This window comes from Xiphophorus couchianus, chromosome 20, assembly GCF_001444195.1.
Source record: "Xiphophorus couchianus chromosome 20, X_couchianus-1.0, whole genome shotgun sequence".
Classification (NCBI taxonomy): Eukaryota; Metazoa; Chordata; class Actinopteri; order Cyprinodontiformes; family Poeciliidae; genus Xiphophorus; species Xiphophorus couchianus.
In genome coordinates, this window is record NC_040247.1 from 18,849,361 (window position 1) to 18,864,722 (window position 15,362).

The following is a 15,362-nucleotide window of genomic DNA, read 5'->3' on the forward strand; positions in this document are numbered from 1 at the left end:
TGCTTTTTATTCCTTATGTTGTTCATAAGCTAATCATTTTTAGTTAGAAGTTTTTTTTCTTCCTTAAAATGCTCTGCAATTCAAGTCAGAAACACATTTAAAATGTGGTCCTTGGCTCTTTATTGGACATACCACTTTTTCCCACAGCTTTAGCTGAATTTATAAATGACACAAAACTTTTGATATACAGTACAGAGAAATTAGCTGTTGACAGAAAATTAAAGATTTTCAGTTTGACTGGACCTAAAAAGCCTCTTGAGATTCAACAAATCAGTAAACCTGCAACGCTCCTATTAACTCCTATTAAACACCTTTTGCTATCCAATTGGTTATTCCAAACAATAGTCAACAGATTAGTCTTACACTGTATCAATGCTAACTCAAGCAGATTGGGATTTCCAATATTTAAAGTTTTTAGCTGCAGATGCATCCTCTGCTACAAATGATGAGGTGCAGACTTACAGTATGTAATGCATTTTGTTGCATTTTAAGCAATCAAATATTTATTTTCTTGTTTCAAAAAGGAAATTATTTGTTTAATATGCATCATCTTAATCTGCAGAATGTTAAATTTTTTAATCTGATTAATCAATTATTCATCACAATAAATTGATTAGTAAAATAATTGTTAGTTGCTGCCCTAGACTAGAAATACATTTTCTATGGCATTGGTTCTCAAGTAAGGAATTAGTATTAGGAGTACATAGATGCTTTTCAAAGAGTCCTTTCAAAAGTTGTTTTCAGACTGTTGAAAAAAGCTTCTATGAATAAAAACAACCAGAAAACTGTTATATTTTACATATTTAAATGAAATAAGACTAAACCAAATTACTTTTATAGTCAGCAGGCACCAATCAGGCAAAATCTGATTAGTCTGTATATTAAGTTGCTTTGACCCAATGTTGCTTGTGCCAAAAGAAGACATTTCAAGGGTGTGTGTAAAGTAACATGCTGACCTGAGAGAGAAAACTTTAAAGCATATTCTTCAGTTTTCTTCTACATATTTGTATGAGACTTACTCTTCTGCAAGAACTGTTCACAACAAAACCAAAGCAGCCTGAACCTAAAAAGGGACTTGATTACATCATCTGTCTCCAACAGTGACAAAAATCAAGAGTATCAAAACCTAGTTCGATGCAGCAATATAAGTTGTGCAAAATTACTCTTAATTTTTTATTTGTAGGATATTAGTAAAACCCCATTTCCGGTGATTCCTCTGTTATGCGCACACACTCCAAATAAGTAACGACTGCTCATGGGAACAAGAGAAGAAAAACATTTTCTGAATGGTGTTCTTGTATTTTATCTGTCTCTAAGCGAAACCAGAATTGGTCAAAATCAGAAGCGGGTCAAAACTTCACAAAGACCAGAGATCAGAAATTAGCCACAAAATTTTAATCTAATAAATAAAGTGCAACTTTAGAGTCCTTGATAGAAAATGTGTGAGAAATAAGATTGAGAAAAAAGGTCTACTGACGACAACCATTTTCTAGAGCTTATGACACTGGGTCCTTGGAAGCAAATTAAAAATAAAGAAGGAGATTGTGGTCTAAAGCTTTTGCACAGTAAAGTATTTATGGAAAAAGCTGCTCTGCTGCAGTTCTCCTGTGTTGTCGTAACTCCATACGCTCATAGTAGGACACTGTGCCATGCCTCTATTGAGTGACGTTTCCAGTCTGAGAAATGTGGGTCACAAGCTTTACTTCCTGTATATTAATAGGAAGTTCAGGAAAAGTATCAACTCAAGGCTTTTACAAATATAGCAGCTTTGTTGTTTCAACTAATCACCATCAGTGCTGATTCTACCTATCTGGCCTTACTTGGACAGAAATGTGTAAGCAAGTACACATGCAGGGAATGAACACATGCACAAATATGTTGGCACATATACGTGCACACACACACGCCCACCCCACTCCGCACACCAACACACACACACGTGCAGTCACATCATTAACACTGACAAAGGCAGGTCTGTTTGAAGTCCAGTGGGCAGAGACATTGTGGCCATCACCAAAGAGACACAGCACAACACATTCAGCATTGTCTCCAACACACTCTGCAGTCTTAACAGACTGCAGTCAGGGTTATAACACCAGAGAATAAAAAGGCAGTCGACTGCTTCTTACCTCTGAACTTCTTTGGGGGATTACTGAGGTCCCCGGCATCAGGCTGGACAACGCAGCGGTCATCCACCAAGCTGTAAAAGTAAAACAAATAATACAGTGTAATACACAGCTGACCCACAAAAAAGAGAAAATCTGTGTTTTGGGGCTTTAGGAGATACAAAGAGCTATTGACTAAGTTGGACAATTTTTATCTTAATTGGCCCATACCAATGTCGGTCTGGATCATAGTGAACGAAGTATATGCTAGTTTTACCAGGTTGCACCGACAGCAACCCTGTTCAGGACAGATGCGGTTACTGTGTGAAGACTCAATGCTAGCTCTAATTATTAATCAAGAGAGATTTTCACAATTTTAATCAGGCAGAGTTATGAGAATGTATATTAAACAATCTGTATTTTCCAAAAGCAGACAAAAGACATGTCTTTGATTGATTCAGGCTGCAAGAAAGTGAGAGAGAGCATACATTTTAGCAGGTAAAAATAAAGCTGAGCAGGGCAAAATTGCTCTTTTTTTTAAAATCATTTTCAGGTTTTAATCTCTATCTATCATGAAACATGCCGTGTTTGGAAATGTAGAGGCTTTCGGAAGTCTCAGCGATAAGGTTGGGAATACACCCAGGAACTGCTATTTTTGAAATGCTCTTTGTGTTAACTGAATAAATACTTAATGAATACGTTAAAGACAGAATAAAACGGGCAGTCTGTTACCATTTTTTCCTTTGCCTTAGCTTAGAACAATAGAAAAACCACATTTTACAGCAGCTGTTCACTCAAACAAGGCTGGACTGTCACTCATAATATAAATTCTTAATTAGTACTCAGCATGGAGGAACAAAACAAAACACATGATGTTCTTAATTATAGATCTTAAGGAAAGAGCCAATTCAAAAACTTTAGAAAAGAGATCAGAATATCAGGCACAAAATTCTGACTGGTGCAACTCTTCCTGACATTTTTAGCTACAGTGTGAGGATCGGCATGTGACTGCTCTGGAGGAATGGAAGGCTGCACCGATGATCTTAGTGTTCACATGCAGTCAACATTGATGGTCTCTGTGCTTACAGGAGGTTTTTGGACTGCTGCCCATGTTATTTTCACCAGAATTTTCTGAAATGGTTGCTGCTTACATTCCATAATGTGCAAATTCAATAAACACAGAGAAGAAACTGTCTGGCATCTTCAGTGGACAAAAAACAGCCAAATGTCATTTAGATCCTACTAAACGTAATGGAATTACCATTTAGAGGTATTTGAGGATATCGGTTACGAAAGATGTACATTTATACTACAATAACACCATTTTGTATGCTGTGGTCCATCCCTAGAAACAGTCTTTCAGTCTCTAAACCAAAGCTTATTGGATTTTCAAAACACCTTTGCGAATTTGTGTGAACAGCATGAAAGTTATGTCATAGGTATGCAGCAGTTGTGTGATGTGATCATGTCAATATATCTATTGTTCTGGAGCATTGTTGAATCTACGTTATCAAAAATGAAGGCATTTCTGAAGACCCTGCACTAGAGGTGTGTACATAATAAAGAGGATGGTGAGTGTAGTTTACAATGACAATTTCAATTTGAGATTTTGTCCAGCTGCAAAACCGGTTAATGTTAACAGAGAGCATCCAAACATCTGTAAGTCGAAGCCAGATTTAACTATACACACTTATACAGAGCATTTACAGTCATATTCAATTAGGTTGATTTGTCAGATTAAAAGTACCTTTTGACCACTTTTAAGCAGGTATAAAACCTACTTTTTAGTAAGACTATATTTCTGTATAATTTTTTGAGTTTATTGCTTTGATGTAATATTCTAATTTTAAATGTCGTGTTTTCTTAACAGTACGAGGAAAGTCATAATCATTAACAGAAATAAAGGCCTTCAAACATCCGTCTTTGTGTAATTAATATATATAATGTGTTTTACTAAGTGTAAAAATTTCCTGAAATGAACTAACTTTTCAAGAATATTCTAAGTTTATTCAATGGGTCTCTATGTTTTATACCTGCCATCTGCAAATGCAATAACAGGCAGTTGCTGAGTTTAGTATCTGCTACATCTGACCGTTTAAATCATATATTTGTTTCCAATCTTTCCTTTCAAAAAATAAACAAACCAATAAGCAGACTTGAATGTTCTGTGACAGATTTATCTTCGGCCTATTACAACACAAGCTGGGACAGAGGCCAAATCCCACATCCCATTTAGCAGAACGTGTACAACAGAAGGAAAAAACTCCTCCTTAGTATTTTGAAGGAAAAGGAACGAGCAGAAGAGGCCTGGATATAAAGTGAGGACGATTTGCTGACACGTAAAACTTGACAATTCACCTCAGAGGTTTGTGGTTGGTAACAGATTAGTATGACCTCTAAACATCTCAAACCTTTCCAGCTGGTGGGTCAACATGAAATATTTCTAACTTGTCTCACAGGACCCAGTCTGCAGTTTGATGCTGAAAACATCTCAGAAGGAAACACTGTGATATTAAGAGCTTTCTCTCCTCTATGCATAACTTATTCCTGGAGGGCAGATGACCTAAAGAATCCAGTGAAGTTGGATTTGTTTGTGGAGTGGGTGGCTTCTGGCCAAAGCTCTCATGACAGTTTTTTCAGATAAGTGGGTTTTACTGCGTGAGAGTGTGTATAACTCTACGTGGGAAGTGCCTGCATGTAAGAATGGCCACGATGTCTTTATCATGACTCAGTCTTTGTAGTGGGTCGTTCCATTTTTCATGAGCCGGCAGAGGGGGCGTGGGTAGGACCAGGACTCTGAGCTGTTAGTCCTGATTCCATTACAAATGGTAGATACCTTTCAACTTCTGAGGATGAATTATATCCACTAGTGCATAGAGTATATATCACGTATATTTTATTTACTATATTTTCTGTTCAAAAAATTGTTAAATATTATTTATTAAATAGTTAGAGCAATACAATGAGATGCCAGGGAGACTGCTGGATTGATTAGAGCTTTGTCTGGTAGTATTTGCCCTAAACACCTGCCATCCTGCTGCTACATTCTCAAACACAAACTTTATTATTTGCCTCTAATGCCCATACATTCCCTTCCTCCTCACACTTTCAGAGATGAGAAAGGTGGAAGCTTATTCAGCCTACAGTCCTTATTCTTGCACCTACACAACTAATTAAAAAGGTGTGCTTTTCATCGTTATTAATAATATCAAACCTCTGGTGCAAAAGAACAGAGAAAAGTGTAGAAAGCAGACTGATACACATTATATATAATATGTGGTCAGTTAGAGAAAACATACCCCAGAGTACTGATGAAGCCATTGGTGGATCCCTCTGCATACAGGGAGCAAATATCCCCAATATGCAAAAAGCTGGACATCTTATCCGACATGATTGACACCAATTACAGAGCACCTAGAAAAGATGACAAGAAGATAAACAATTGAAAAAATAAATAATAAAATCTGCTACTTTTTATGCATAGCTTTTACAAAGTTCGACCAACATCAGGCTCATCTACAGTGTATTGTGAAAGTAGTTACACCCCTGTCATATTTTCTCACGTTAAAACCAAAACTTCAATGTTTTTAATGGGATTCTATGTGGTTCTCAAACCCAAAACGGTGCATAAGCATAAAAACAAAGGGAAAAAAAATGCAAATAAAATGTTTTATTTGTTGGGCTTTAAACTAATACGCCTGAATAAAATCACATGCATGAAATTCACTTCAGAAGTCATCTCATAAACAGCAAAAAACATGTTGACATATATATATTACTGGGGTTTTTAGTCTAGATAATTATTGAACAAATATTCATTTGTCCTTCCAATTCACAATTATATATTATTTTGTGTTAACCTACCAAATAAAATATGGTAAGCTAACCAGTTCGTGGTTATAACACTCAGTACTCATAGCTTTTCCAGGAAGCTGACACAACCCTGCCTGTCTGATTGGATTTGCATAGAACCGGCTGGAAATGGAAATGTTACAGTAACCTGTTGATGTTGCTTTGCGGCTTTAGGGGACTGCAGCCACCTACCAGGAAGGTTTCTGCACCTGCACCAGGTCATCCCCACCGAGGCTCCCTGCAGGAAGCTTTAGTTTCACCATGTCAGAGACACTGAGCAGTGTTGGAAATAAAATTTCACCAAACAATTTACAGCGAACAATAGGGGCGGAACAGTCGCGCATCAGGCTGATGTGATTGTTTATCCAAGCACCAAAATGAACAATTCACTTTAAAACTTTTAGAATCGCTGCCCGTGACTCATAATGGTTCCTATCGTCAAAGTTGGTCTCTGCGGATTACTTGTGAGCGTATAAAGCAATCTGCTTTCAGCTGTGAGTCTTAATAACCATGTAAGGAAGAAACAAATGTGTTTTTTTTCTCCGCTGAGAGAGAGAGAGAGCGAGAGAAGGGGAGAGGATCGGAGGTAGGAAGAGAGGATGGCAGAACTGTGAGAGTTGTGCGCTCAACTTTACCTCGGTAGTGCTGCACTCAGCTCAGGCGATCAGCTTTCTCCGAACCAGAAGAGCCAGCATGACTGTGTCCGTCCTCTCCGCCGGACCAAGTGCTGAGATCCAGCCGTCAGCGGCTCCGATAGTCCTGTTTCTGACAGCTTTCCGTGTCTGCGTTCGCTGAGGCAGCAGGCGGGCAGCAGGCGCTGACTGAGCTGAGCTGCCTGGCTTGCTGCCACTTCTTTCTCTTCTTCTTCTTTTAGGCGCCTGCTGTGTTGATAGCTGGGAAATGTGGTTTCATTTTACCCCGTGGAAATCGGAGCCGCAGCAGCGTCAAAAAACACTAAAAAACAAATAAATCAGTGTTTATGATCACCAACACATAAGATTGGTGTATTGTTATTTTATCATAAGGCAAACAGTGTCTATTTGCTCTAAATTGTTTGTCTAAACAGGGGCGGTTGCAGAGAGTTTTTATACGGGATGCCAGATAGGGGATCCCTAATAACATTGGGTGGCAAAGCAAAACAACTATTTTGTAATCCTGTTTCATTGGTGGGACTACTAATAGGTGTTTAAAAGTAACACACTATAAAGAACAGAAAAAATATAGAACGGGGAAAAAAAGCTTCAACTCCTTAAAACTTACAGGTCTTTGAGAAATGCATAGTTCATATTAGTGAAGGAAATGAATCAATATATTGCTTGTGTAAGAACTTTGACCTAAAGCAACTTAAGAGTGAACTGGAAAAGTTCTTGTAGATCACAGTAGCATATTTGGTTCAGTAGCTGTAACAAAACATCTGTACAGCAGTTAAAACATTAAAATGTTCTATGTTTTCAGCTAATACACTGGACATATGGAGAGGAAAAGAATCAATGACTAAAAAAACTTTATTTAAACTACTAGTCAACAGCAGGAGCTTATATCATCGAGACCCGGCTTTTTATGTCAGCATGCTAATTTGCATATTATCTAAAAATTTATAAAGCAATCTAAATATTTAGTTAGCAAGCAAAATATTTATTTACCAACTTAAATATTTTGTTATTAGTTTGGTGTGCTAACCAACAAGCTACAATGTTAGCTTGTTAGCTATGCTTAGCAAACAAGCTAAATCTAGCTTGTTAAAATTTTGTTATCAAGCTCGATATTTTTAGCAAGCAAGCTAAATAGTTTATTATTTTCATGCTTGGAAAATAATAAATAGTTTGGAAAACAATTATTTTGGAAAATAAATATTTACTTTGAAACTATATATTTAGTTTTAAAATAAGAAATATTTAATTTGGAGTTAAATATTTGCTTTGGACACTATGTAGCTTCCTCACTAAATAATTATTTTTGTAAGCTACATTTAGTTTGTAAAGTAAATATTTAGCTTGTGAATTAAATATTTATTTTGGAACTACGACATTTATAAATGTATGAATAGCACGGTGAAAATAAGACTTTGAAAAATGAGCACTCCTTTCTTTCCCTCTAATGACAGGCTAACAAATAAAAATATTGCTGCTTATTTTGTGTGACTTTACAAACGGCACCCGATACGTACATGTACTGCTTTGTAGCGGTGTGTGAAACTTTGCTGACCTTCTTAGCTCCCTTCACTATCATCTCCGGGGCCTTCTACAGTCCTTTAGTCATTAAAAGAAACAAAACATGCAACATCTAACTAGGTTTTGATCTAAGAGAGAAACATAGAAACCCCCTTCAGTAAAGAGTTAAAATTTTCTTCCAGTCAGATCAGCTGACTTCCCACGTGACTTTGCGGAAGTAAGAGTATCAACATGAGCACATCCCGACTGGAGGGGACTTGCCAGAATGGTACGCTATTTTCTCTTGCTTTTAGTGGTAGTGCTCGTCAGTGTAGGAGTTTGTCTTCAGAGTTCATGCGGAGGAGAGCAAGAGGCCGCCTCCACGGAGGGAGCAGCGGGCTGCGGCTGCAATAGGCTGAGGAGAGCCGCCTCCGGTGCTGCGGACTCGAAGGAGGAGCGACCATCGAGCGAGCCTGCTGTAAAATACACAGCAGCTGCTAATGAGAAAATCTCTCAGGTTAGAAGGGTTGACACGAATAACCTGGATTTGTATGTATGAATAAAAATCTGAAAAGTGTGTTATGCAGTTGTATTCAGCCCATTTTACAAAGATTTAATAAATGCCTTCAAAGGCGCCTTATCAGCAAATAGAGTTCACTTTGGTGTAATTCAGTCAAAATACAGCTTTGTTAAATAACAGCATAATACACAGCAGACGTGATAAAGTTGTTGAGAAATGCAGTTTAAAACTTTTGAAGGCTGAGACCATTTGCAAGTCATATTTGCTTTATTGCTTTGCCAGTGGACTGCTTAATATTTCAATGTGACTTTTATTGTTTCTCCATAATAAAATAGAAGTTTCAGCTTGTGGTGGACTACAAACTGGTATTAGTCACTTTTGAGACTTTCTTTACAGTCAGCTCTGGATGTTGCAGTTGAAACTGCTGCTTACCTCTGTTGTGTGTGTGTTTGACACTTCTGATAAATTTATGGTTTGGTTTTAGCACAGCTGAAGTTTTTCCTCTCCATTCAGATGATGTTCATACCTGGAGGAGAGTTTCTCATGGGAACGGATGACCCAGGTATCCCCCAGGATGGCGAGGCGCCACAGAGACCAGTGTACGTTGACTCTTTCTACATGGATGTACTGGAAGTAACTAACCAACAGTTCCAGAGCTTCATCAAAGCCACGGGTTATGTTACTGAGGTATCAAATAATTCTGTTTTAAGATATTTAAATGTAGTACATTTTAGATGCTATTGTAATTCTGCAGTGTTCTCTGGGTATAAACTTGTTTTTCCTCCTGATTTTAGGCAGAGAAATTTGGAGACTCGTTTGTGTTTGAGGGAATCTTGAGTGAATCTGTCAAAAGCCAAATCACACAAGCAGTGAGTATAATCATGCAGATATGAGTAAGGTCACTCTAAGTTTCTTATGTCGATGGAGACAACAAAATGAGGGACACATGGTACATGTGAAGTTGGACCTTAGTAGTGGTGGGAAATGATTATTTATTCAGAACTGTTATTGTTGAAATACCACCAGCTGAAGAAGTTCACACACACTTTATTGAAGTTAGACACAACTTCAGCCTCTTGCTTTTTGGGCCTGTTTGAACATTAAGGGTACAGGATATATAGATATTACGATGCTCACAACTTCCTGAGACGACTCCTTCCAATTAACAATGTATGTCCCCTTACAGATTTCTAATGTTTTTGCTTTTTTTGTCACAGGTAAATGTTTCAGATTATCACAAAAAATTTTGAAGAAAAAGATAACGTGGGATAAAAGTAACCCTAATTAGCATTATCTTCATTTACAATAGCTTGTAATTAGTTTTGTTGTTTTTTTAAGTGTGGAAGAGTTTTGGGCTCATCTTTGCAGATTTTTTTTAAACGAGCCACACAGTCCGATTTATGTCCAGGCTTTGACAAGCCAAAACTTTCATTTTCCATTTTGCTAGTGTTCTTTTATTGAAACATTGTGTTGGTTTTACTCCATGTATAAAAGAAAGCACCCCTTCCACAAGTTTCACTCTGAACTCCTCATTCCTTTGAATATTTTCCAGGATTGTTTTAGACATTTTTTTTTGGTAAATGTGAGATGGGCTTCATGTTCAGCAGTAGTTCTGGGCATCAAACTCTTTCATAGATATCATTTTATCTCAGTTTTTTTTCTTATTATTATATCATGAACGCTGAACTTAATCAGGGTAGGTGAAGCCCACAATCTTCACCTGGTCTCCTGGGTGGGTCATCAGTGCCGTCTTGGAGTTGTGTTGGTTCCTGGGAAGGTTTGTCTCTGTTACATATTTTCTTAATTTGTGAATAATGGCTTTCACGGTGGTTCATTGGGGTCTCTAACCATTACAAATGACTGTATAATTTTTCCCAGGCCAATTAATGTCTGGGGAAAATGTTTTCATTTGTTCTTGAAATCCTTCAGATATTTCATTTTCAGATCATTTAGTCTGCATCATGTTGCTGCAGCATCACCATTTCAATAAACCATGGGCATGAAAAATAAAAAAGCAAGGTGGGGAAGAACTAGAATAATATACTTTAAAACCAAAAGCGAAATAAAATCTCAAATCTACATCTGTTCGTTCATAAGGGCAATGTAAAAAGGTTGTATTAGAAACCAGAAACAGTTGCACCTTTATGACAGTGAAAAACTAGAACCTCAGATAAAATGTCCTGTCTTTTAAACATCTTTCATTGTTGTGTAGCTTTGTTCACAAAATTCTAATTTTGGAAGGTGTTTTCCCGACTGTAACTCATCCACAGTTCAAGTTCCTACTGCTAGACATTCAGGTCATAGTTTTTATGACTTTAAGTAGGCAGGAAGACATACTACATGTTCCTGCTCTCAAAGACGAAAGCCAGACAGCCGCGTATTTACTGCTTCGTCGTGTGCAGCCTGATCATAAGGCTGAGACGATACTGGGGGCACACCAGCGGAGCAGCACTGGAAACCAGTAGAGACATTTGTACTCTGCCAAGGCAGTTCCTGACAAACTTTGACAGGAATTTATGAACAAAAAAATAAAGTTGAAGAGATAATGGATGAAAGAAGTTTAACCAGTTACAACTATTATTATCTCTTTGCTATCAGGTGGCGGCGGCCCCCTGGTGGCTCCCAGTCAAAGGGGCCAACTGGAATCACCCTGAGGGCCAAGACTCGAACATCACAGACAGGTAGCCAAAACATTACTACGTGCCTGGTAAAATAACATTTTAATGCACAGACCCTCAGTCTGAAAATGCATTATTTTAATGTTTTATTTTATTTAATGAGGTCTGAGTAACAATCACTGAAAATATACTTGGAAAACACACCTGTTTTCTCCAGACTGGATCATCCAGTTGTACACGTCTCTTGGGCTGACGCTGTCGCCTTCTGCTCTTGGGCCAACAAGAGACTCCCTACTGAGGCTGAGTGGGAGTACGCCTGCAGGGGGGGCTTGCGAGACAGGTGGGCCGTGAGTTATGACTGTGCAGTGTGAGTGTGCCTGAAATTAACCTACTGGGGCACTTTATCTCCTCTCAGACTTTACCCCTGGGGGAATAAACTGAACCCAAAGGGACGACACTACGCCAACTTGTGGCAAGGGGATTTTCCCGTGCACAACTCTGGAGAGGACGGATACGTCAAAACATCTCCTGTAAGTGGGACAAGAGGTGAAGGGGAAAGTTTTGTAGTTGTGGGCGTGACAAAGATTTCATATTCCAGACTGGGTAGGAGAAGACTCTGTCTCAGGAATGTACTCCAGTTACAAACTTACTCCAACACCTCAAAGTTCTCAGAACAAAGGCAAATTCCTTTACGATGTAAAACTGATTTATATCTTCTCTGGTAGGGGAGAAGACAAATCTTATACAGATTGTTTCTTTCAAGCTTATTTGTCAAGACCTTCAAAATTCAGCATATTAGAACAATTATTGATTAGTTGTCTGGCAAGGGCAAATGTGAGTTAGATAGACATATCAAACAAACATCTACATAAAATTTAGATATATAAACTTTTTAATTGGTGCTGGACGAATACCCAAAATAACTTTGAATGAGTTTGCTCTGTACTTCAATAATATGATTCAGGCATTGTTTTAAAATTAGACCACTCATTTCTCAAAAGAAAAGAAAATTATCTGCAAACTTATGCTCTGGATAGTTTAAGGAGGAACTTCAAAGTTGCATCATTGCTACTTTCAAGCTCTCACATGCAAGTTCTGCATGTGAGATTTATTATAAGATAACCAAATATGGTAATATAGAGTGGTGAACAATATTTCTTAAGCCTCGCTACGTGAGCTTGAACACAGAAGTTAAAAATGCATGCTTTTAGGAGCACATTTAATTCTTTTCTGATTATTTGAGTAGCATCAATACCAACAAAATAACTAAATTCTGCAAAGAAGCTGTTGCTATGTACAGAAAATTGTTCTTAAAAATAGCCTAGAATTACATTGTAATTTATTAGTCTGAGATTTTGACAGGAGGAAGCAGGAAATAAGCTCACCAGCAGAAAACCTATATGGAAAAAGTTACAAGATGCTTTTCCATACTTGTGCCTTGCTTCAGATTAAATGGTATTTCTATTTTTTTCAACAATCGCATATTTTCAAAACTTGCACATCCATATTTTGCAGGTTATGTCTTTTCCTGCCAACTTGTTCGGTCTACATGATATGGTGGGGAATGTTTGGGAGTGGACTTCAGACTGGTGGACCGTTCACCACACCACAGACCACCAACAAAATCCGGTGAAAGCAAAAATGTGGATTTTCTCTATTTTACTGTCGTGAGTTTAGTTTTGGACAATATTAGTGACAATACCTTCACTTGTCTTTCAGACTGGCCCCCCTTCAGGCAAAGACAAGGTGAAAAAAGGAGGGTCATACATGTGCCACAAGGTAAAGATGGCAAACTATATATGTAATTATTATTGTTCTGTCTTATACTTTCTTAACTTGGACATTATAAATTCTGTCCCTTACAGATTTATTCTGTTTGTACATTTTTGTCGTTTTTTAAATGTCATAGATTATGCAAATTTCATCAGTTTGCTGTGTCCATCCGCATATTTTGGAAAGATTAATTCAATTTCAGCATCTACACCAGGCCTGGTTACTGACTGAGCAGCAAAGTGAAAACTTAGACTTGTGTAGAGATACTGTGCAGTCCTGCTTTGCAGCTATTATCTCTTCCTTGTTGTTAACAATGGGGGAAAATCCAGCTTGGTCTTTCTTCCCGGTGTGTAAGGTTTGATGCTGCTAGCTGCTGTGTAACCTGTTCTCCTGCGAATTCATACAACCTTTTCATTTTGAGTTTAAAGTATATTGATGTATGAGTTTAGTGAAATTACCGTATATAAAAATACTAAAAGCTAAAAAGAGACTATTTGAACACTACTGAAACACAGTGTAGCCTGAAAGCTAATCAGATTTTGTAAAGCTTACCATTTATTTCATGGAGATAAGAGATAGACAGGACAGATGTTAAATTAGATGAATGGTTATGCAAACGATTGTCCTCATGTCTATGATCAACCTAGCAGGACGTTGCCGGAATTTAAATGAGCGTTAACTTAAAACAAATACATGATGAATTATGTATTGTCAAAGTTATGTCTTTGACACTTGTAACAGGGTAGCCTTTCGCGGTTGGATTTTACAGTGAGGACGAAGCGTTGAGGCAGAGTCAGGTGGAAGACAGCAGTGGTTTATTCTTCACACAAAAATCAACAACCCTTCACAGGTGAAACTGCCGTCTTAAATAGTGCCAGCTGTGACGGATCAAACCACCTATAATTCACAGGGGAATCTCAATTCATCAATATCCACTTATTTAATTAAAATACCTTTTACTAAATACAAACATTTCCATTTACTTTTTATAAATATTTTATGTTTTATCATTACACCATATGAAACACCACAAAACCCATAAACAATTCCCCCCCCACACTTTTCAATGGCCTCTCCCGGAGACTATAACTATGTTTAGATTCGGCAGCACTGGATGCAGTGGGACTGTAGTTAGCTGTATAATAAAAGTTCACAGCACACATTTCTGTTTGTCTTCTGCATGACATGAGTGAAAGAAAACAGTTTGTGCTCTAGAGTTGTGCAAAAAAGTTGTGGAGAAGAAAAACACAGCAGCAAGCCTAATTTAAAATCACTCCCACTGCAGTCTTAGGATTATAGTTTGACTGAGAGTAATCTTCTCTCCTCTCTGTCAGTCTTATTGCTACAGATACCGATGTGCGGCTCGGAGCCAGAACACCCCTGACAGCTCAGCCTCCAACCTGGGGTTTCGCTGTGTTTCTCAGGAGAAACAATAACCTGAGCTGCTTGTTTAATAAAGACTTCCTTATTATCTGTAATCCAAGTGTTTACTAGGATTTGAACTGGATGGCACAGTTTTTTTTTTGCTATGGCAGTTTTTTTTTGCTGCCATATTATTCCACAGTCAAAAGAAGGAAACATAGGAAATGTTGCTGTAAATATCCTATTTCACACTATGAAAGTGTTTTTCATTTTTTCTAATAAAATATAAAAAGATGAGATTTATAGTCTTTATTATATCAGCTTCTTTTTTATTATTATAGCTGTGTCATTTTTAAGTTTAGGACCATTTACAACAAAGACTACAACTTTGGTTTTGTTATTCTGCCATATGGTTGGTGTAAAGTTACTATAAGAACATATTTTTTGTCTCTTTCTAAGGTTAGCGAAGAGTTCATAATAATAAAAATTCTCATCAGAAAAATTACATTTTGTCTTGATTTGGGGTTTTGTAAGATTTTCCCTTTTTATGCATTACAAATATAAACCTCTAGGGGGCAGTAGCTCCGCATATACAGTATATCTACTGTTCCAATCTACAGGCCACTTGCAAGTTTTGCACTTCCAACCACAAACTCAGCTGTCCAAATCTCCTTCTGGACTGAGTTGTTAAAGCATTTCTAGCATGCAGGTGCTTGATAATAAGTTGAAATCAATGTTTTTATTATTATTATTTTGGCAAATCAGTTTAAATAAAACTGTACACACTGTGATATGTGTGTATATTCTTTATTTCTGTTTTTTTTCCTGATGACTATTGCTTACAGCCAATGCAAACAAAAAAGAAATCAGTTGCCCAGATAGTTAGACTACTACATAAAACATGTTTTTCTTTTTTATTAAGACTCAGTTCAACATCAGAGCAGCATTGTACCAAGACATTTTGGAGAACTTCATGCTGAGA

At 37.4% G+C, this 15,362-nt stretch overlaps 2 protein-coding genes across 11 annotated transcripts in view; one reads left to right on the forward strand and one right to left on the reverse strand.

Moving 5' to 3' along the window:
* Positions 1-6,797, reverse strand: part of LOC114135479 (inositol 1,4,5-trisphosphate receptor type 1-like) — an 84,296-nt gene extending 77,499 nt beyond the window's left edge. For 8 of the 10 annotated variants that reach the window (XM_028002797.1, XM_028002794.1, XM_028002792.1 and 5 more), the window contains exons 1-3: positions 6,593-6,792; positions 5,405-5,519; positions 2,130-2,200 (exon numbers count right to left, since the gene is read on the reverse strand). In XM_028002797.1, coding sequence (XP_027858598.1) covers positions 2,130-2,200; positions 5,405-5,496 — 163 coding nt within the window. In that variant the 5' untranslated portion in view covers positions 5,497-5,519; positions 6,593-6,792. Of the gene's footprint in view, positions 1-2,129; positions 2,201-5,404; positions 5,520-6,592 lie in introns of those variants that run through there. The other 2 variants (XM_028002799.1, XM_028002789.1) reach the window with 2 other exon arrangements.
* Positions 6,798-8,322: 1,525 nt separating this feature from the next.
* Positions 8,323-14,885, forward strand: sumf1 (sulfatase modifying factor 1). Its single transcript, XM_028003316.1, has 9 exons — positions 8,323-8,624; positions 9,141-9,314; positions 9,422-9,496; positions 11,226-11,308; positions 11,463-11,585; positions 11,661-11,775; positions 12,761-12,874; positions 12,965-13,024; positions 14,353-14,885. Exons 1-9 carry the CDS (start codon positions 8,394-8,396, stop codon positions 14,452-14,454), a joined length of 1,077 nt encoding a protein of 358 aa, XP_027859117.1. The 5' UTR covers positions 8,323-8,393; the 3' UTR covers positions 14,455-14,885.
* The last annotated feature ends 477 nt before the right edge of the window (positions 14,886-15,362 follow it).

Excerpts from the sequence above, each read along its gene's own strand:
- sumf1 (XM_028003316.1), top strand. The coding sequence starts at position 8,394 with ATGGTACGCTATTTTCTCTTGCTTTTAGTGGTAGTGCTCGTCAGTGTA. Across the intron at positions 9,497-11,225 it reads AAAGCCAAATCACACAAGCA|GTGGCGGCGGCCCCCTGGTG; the intron begins GTGAGTATAATC and ends CTTTGCTATCAG. Across the intron at positions 12,875-12,964 it reads CAGACCACCAACAAAATCCG|ACTGGCCCCCCTTCAGGCAA; the intron begins GTGAAAGCAAAA and ends CTTGTCTTTCAG.